The sequence below is a fragment of the Juglans microcarpa x Juglans regia genome, chromosome 1S, assembly GCF_004785595.1.
Source record: "Juglans microcarpa x Juglans regia isolate MS1-56 chromosome 1S, Jm3101_v1.0, whole genome shotgun sequence".
NCBI classification, from domain to species: domain Eukaryota; kingdom Viridiplantae; phylum Streptophyta; class Magnoliopsida; order Fagales; family Juglandaceae; genus Juglans; species Juglans microcarpa x Juglans regia.
This window is the reverse complement of record NC_054595.1, coordinates 17842924-17848923: the sequence shown is the minus strand read 5'-3', so window position 1 is coordinate 17848923 and position 6000 is coordinate 17842924. Positions and strand designations below refer to the sequence as shown.

Genomic DNA, 6000 nt, shown 5'->3' with positions numbered 1-6000 from the left:
CAAGCTTGTGTGCTACAACATTGGTCTCTCTATCGACGTGTGACATCTCATAGGACTTAAAACTCAGAAGTAAAGCTTTGAGAAGCATCGATAAAAGCTCCTTGCCAAGCCCTAACTTTTGAACCTGATAAACCTGATAATTGACAGCCAACTATTGATTTATTATAAGTTTGTCGACCTACATTGGTTTCAGGCCCCAGTCATTTTCCTTAACTTTTGCTTTCTAGAATGGACATTATGAGCGACTTCTTAGGATGCATTTGTTCCTCTACTGAACTATAAAGTATGAAAGAAGGGCAATACAACTTTCTGGTTCTGTTGAGATGTTAAGAGCATATCAGATTATTTATAAATAGTAATGAAATAATTTATAAATAATAGTATAATAGTATAATAGTAGTAAATAATTTGTAAATAATAGTAAAATAATCTGATAATAACGTCTGAAAACAGTTGTGTTGTTCCCAAACACAACTCCCAAACATGAGATGATTGGTTTCCTGATACCATTATGGTGTCAACCACAGCTCGTGCTGCATTTTCTTTTCTTCTTTTGTAATTTAGGCATACAAACACAACAATCGTCGTCTATGAAAAGAAAAGCAAATATCAAAACATTTCTCACACTAATGAAAACCTTTTTATTAGAAGCAAGTGCACATGTAAAAGCGCTTAGGCCATTAATGTAATGTATGCCATTTTATGAACAGTATGATTTCTGTGACAACATCACACAAAAACTTGTCTGATTCCTGAACACGTACAGTTCTACACTCTCTGCAACATCCACAACCACAAGTAGTTCAAAAATAGTTAATATATATAGCATACCCAGGCCAACTATCTGTAAGCATTGCATTTGAACACTCACCATTCCATCTCAACCGGATGTACAAGCAGGCCTCCTGGGAGGGAGCTGTTGGTGAGGTGTTCTCTGCATATTGTCAGGTTGGACTGATTTTGTGAGCATTTGTTTTCCAATACTATGTCTGTCAAGGAAGATTCCACTCTAACAAAAACTAATATCGAGCTATGATTAAACGTTAATCAGGATTTCGGTATAGAAAAAATCTATTTGCAAATCTGTTTATATATTAACACACAACTTATCACATCGCTGACATAAAAAAGTATTTATACTTTTAAATTTTTTATAGGACTAATTTTACATATAATCATAAAACTACGTAAACACCGCATAATCGCTCTGAAAAAGAGTGGGATCTACTATTACAAAATTAATTTTTTTCATGTGACTCTTATATTTTATTTATTTTTTTCAAAGCGACAGTTACATAATTTACGATTATAAATATATCTTCTCACTTTATAATTATAGTAGATCTCGCCTCAGGGCTCGGGTAGTGTGGTCACTGGTTACGCATCTACTTATAAATAGCACTGTTTTTCTAAAATGAAGCGGTGACCAAACATAAGCCCAAAGTTTATACCTGCAGTTTTGGCTGCAGGGTCTCCACTGCTGCTGTTGTTTTTGTATTCACTCCAGCACCTTGCTGCACATTATTTATTTGTAATTTTCTTCAAATAAATTCCAAACAGATAGTTAACTAATAATGGCTTGTTTGGACACACTAAAAAAAATTATTAAAATTCTAAAAATTTCTTATAATTTCATTCTCAAACACAAAATATTTTTTCAAATTCAAGTTTTTAATTTTTTTTTTTTTCATCTAATCTTTAGTCAAACACAAAAAGTAATACAATTTTACAAACTTCAAAAAAAAACATAAAAATCAATACAATATCTACAAACTTCAAAACAAAATGAATATTAAAAAGTTATATTCAAATAACTTCTTCATTCTATAATATTTTTATTCTATTTTTTCTCTTTTATTTTTCAAAACCCAATAAATCATCTTTACTCAAACTATTTTACTAGTATTCACTAAATTACGAGATATTCCGAGTGTCGAATCATGATCTAAGATTAATTGCTTGAATCACAGGACACACCTGATCAAGAAAGTGAACTGGGATAAATTACCTTGCATAATGCCCAGTCTGCTGAATCAAAGAATGCACGTTCATGATCCTAAAGCCATACCAGAACAAATTATCGCTTATTTTAACAGAACATTATTTGGAGAGAAAATGAGGCAAAATCATGTTAAGCTGAATATTAGAGAGTGTTGATCATTTACGTTTGAAATCAATGGCTTTTTCTTTGGCACCAGCGCTCCATACTTCTTCTCTGTACTGGTCTTTGCCTGCGATAATACATCCCAAAAGTTTTTTTATGTTTTTTTTAATTTTTTTATGATTAGAAAGAGTCTAAAACCCAATTTCTGCTAATCAGTATATAATAATATTCTCTTATAAGAAATCCATGTACAGACATTCACAATAAAGGCTAAGAAATATCATCATCCAGTCACAGGTTGAAACCGTGGTTTATTAATTATTTAATTTAATTTCCTTTCATTATCAAAGTAAATGCATGTGTTTCCCTTCTTGGAAGTGTAATAGTCACAAACCTATTTTACTTTGTGACTATTTTATAAAAATAAAGTCACAAATTGATATAGTTTCATATGATATATTAAATTACTTACTTTATAATAAAAATAATTTTATAATCTGACATACTATATGAAACTACACGGATTGTAAATTTATTTTAATAAAATCACTTTATAATTAAAGCATTTCTCTTTCCAATGAGTACATTAATATTTTGGATACTTGGTCATGATTCATGTCTAGCCTCCCACTCATTTGGCTTACATAAAAAATTGGTTTTAGAATGTTGATTGAGATTTTTTTCAATCTTGTCTAAATTAGCTAGATAGTCTAATTTAAAGATAGACATAGCATTTGAATCCTATAGTATTTAATTTTTTTTGGATACATTAGGGAGAGGGGTCGAACCCATAATCTCTATTTTGAAAATGTGGATCTTGTGCCATAGGTCACATCCCCTTGGCTAATAATGTTATCCATACGAGACTTTCAAATAATATGAACCCTATATATATGTTTGAATTAAAAAGACATTTATCCAAATTATATAATTTATACTTTTGAAGAAAGAAAAAATCTACATAGAAGTCTTACACCACATAAATTCACATAACTAATATGTAATTTGTCATTTTTACTCTTTTATCTTAATGTTTAAATATGTGTATATTTAAATATAATAACAAAAATGGTAAATTTTATTTTAATTAAATGAAAATGTGTAGTGTAAAATTTTTTAATAGTATTTCTCTTTTAAAGTACTACAAATTAAATTACTTCTTGATAATCACTAAATTCAAAGAATTGCATTTATTTTTTTGTCGATGGGGACAAAACTGACTAATAACCACATTTTAGACATGTCATTTGCTTGAAACAAACAAAGTCCACGTGAATATCGTGACGGGCTAACTACCCATTGCCTTTACGTTATCTGTAATGTAATTCCCTGCCGACAAAATGCAAGAGAATATCTACGAACACGGCCGTGTGTAGGACCAAAACGTCTACCATTTCGTGTCCTATTACCAACCGTTGGATGTAAGGAACCACTTGACCCATAAATCTATAGCTAATTTAAAGTGTATTCGTGGCCCTTAATTCCTTTCAATCCAACTTCAGAAAGAAAATATGAGAGAGCGATGTTTTCGACAATATTAAATTATATATTTTATGGGTTTATTTTTGTATAATTTTTTTTATTAAAATATTTTTCTTTTATTTTTAGAATGGAACGAAATAAAGATAGAAAAGATTAAATCTTAGAAAAGATTTAATAAGATTTAATACACCAAACGGAAATAACCATTCAATTTAAAAATATATGAATGAATATGGGTGGATGTCCATGCAGGTACCGTGGACCATTTGCATGATTAAGCCATGCAGTAAGGGCCATTCATGATACAGATAAGGCATTGCAATCATGCACATTATGATCATACATGCTTATCGAGGAAGTATATATATAGAAATACATACATACGTACGTACATACATTTTCTAGTCATTGTTTATGAATTATATGATGAGAAAGATGAGTGATCATACGAGGTGGGTATATATATAGAAAGTAATGCTATATATAATTATAGAATATGCAAGTTCGTGCAGTCGTTTTAAAAAAAAATAGAGTTTACTGTTAATAAATTAATTTTGTTTTCACGTGAGTCTCGTATTTATTCATTTTTTTAAAATAATTGCACGACGTTTATGCTCTCACGACTGCAACTATCATTTATCATAAATATTATATATATATATTTATATTTATATACCTCTTCGCCTTGGGAAGCAAAACATTCTTCTTGGCCTCTGTTGCATTCCGCCATCGATCTCAGCTCTTTCTCTGAAAACAAATCGACCGGCATTAAAGACATACGGAAAGAAGTAGGGATTCAGGCTTTCAGCCTTGAAGATTCTATATACAAATATAACATAAGAAGAAAACCTGTAGCTTGAGGATATATCAAAGAAGAGATTAGAGAGAGGTCCCTAAAGCACCGAGTCGAGTTTGCAAAAATGGAGGAAGGAAGGAGGTAAACCTAATTATAAGCGCAATGACGTTATGACTCACAACCATAGACAAAAAGAAGGAGATGCAGGAGGAGGCCAGAGGAGAAGGAGGGCCAAAAGTGTGAATAGAGGAGCCAATGAAAAGAGAGATCAGACAGAGATGAAAGAACTGGTAAGATTGGGTAAGAGGCTAAGGTAAGAATATATTTATATGCATGTAGAAGATTAGATATATATGTGTGATGTGAAGGCTAAGGTACAAAAACGAAGAATATTATATAAAAAGAAAAATGAAATTTCTTGATATATATATATATGTATATAAGTCATGGGGTGGGTGAGAGTGAGGTTTGGGAATTAGGGGCGCGTAGGTGCTTATGGGGTAAGACTCAAGGGACTTCAAGAAATATAACTAATAGCCAACAAACATAGAATTTAAAAAAAAAATTTAAATTAAAATAAATTAAATTAAATCAAATTTAAGGAATTAATAAAAACTAGAGGAGGTATGGTTAATGACTTTGTGTTAGTTTGAATATCATTATCAATAGATCATTAAGCATCTTCAATGGATTAGTTAAATTTAAAAAAAACTACTTCAATAAGTTATTAGGACATAAAAACTGATGGCATTGGATTAGGCAAATTCCAAAAAGATAGATTTCAGCTACAATAAATCTTAACTTTTGGTCATATTTAGATGTGCACTGTAACACTACTAAATCAATTGTTTTACTATTATTTCATCTCTCTACTATGATTTTTTCTCTTTCTAATGAAATCTATGAAGAAAAAAAAAGGGTCTAAATAAAATTAAATAAATTAGGTAATTAAAATTAAAATTAAAAAATTAAATTAATACTATTTCATTATATAATGAATAAATGGATAATTCAATATGTAGATTTGATGTGAATGGAATAACTAAAGTCAAATTCATCTCATATTATTTTATTATGATATAATGAATAAATGAATAATATAATGTAGGGATTTGATGTAAATGAAATAGTTAAAGTCAAATTCATCTCATATTAACTAAAGAGTAACACTAGAGCCACCGCTGGGGGCTCCCGCTAAGTTATTTTATGTGTATGTGTGGTCTTTTTTCTTTTTCTTTTTTTTATATAGATTTTTTAACACTTTTAAATATTTTTTTAAAAAAATCACAATATCATTAAAAAATACTTCTTTAATCACGAAATAAAAATAAATAAATAAATCCCAACGGGACTAGCCCCCAGCAGCAAGACTAGTATTATTTTTAGTTAAAACTTGGATTTGATTTTGGTTATTCCGATGAGAGTGCTCTAAGAGCACTAATAATAGACTCAACAAAGCTAAAATTTAGCCAAAATGCATAATAAAGTAAAATAATAGACTCAACAAATAAATAGTAATTATAACCCAATGTTACATCACTGCCCAAATTTGTTGGACTGGCTAAATATTATTTTGGACTAAATAAGTCGTCATCCTGCTGTCTGCTACTCTCCCCGT

The 6000-nt window shown here is 30.0% G+C and overlaps 1 protein-coding gene across 2 annotated transcripts; it reads right to left on the bottom strand.

Annotated features, from left to right (window-relative positions):
- Positions 1–627: 627 nt before the first annotated feature.
- LOC121245984 lies at positions 628–4721 on the bottom strand. 2 transcript variants are annotated; one of them, XM_041143936.1, is made up of 7 exons: positions 4530–4721; positions 4263–4333; positions 2166–2231; positions 2009–2056; positions 1452–1514; positions 872–934; positions 628–777 (listed from the first exon to the last, which is right to left on the bottom strand). In XM_041143936.1, exons 2-6 carry the CDS (start codon positions 4314–4316, stop codon positions 881–883), a joined length of 285 nt encoding a protein of 94 aa, XP_040999870.1. In that variant the 5' UTR covers positions 4317–4333; positions 4530–4721; the 3' UTR covers positions 628–777; positions 872–880. The 2 variants fall into 2 exon arrangements, with proteins under 2 accessions (XP_040999870.1, XP_040999869.1); XM_041143935.1 differs by having other exon boundaries at positions 4436–4717.
- Positions 4722–6000: the final 1279 nt, after the last annotated feature.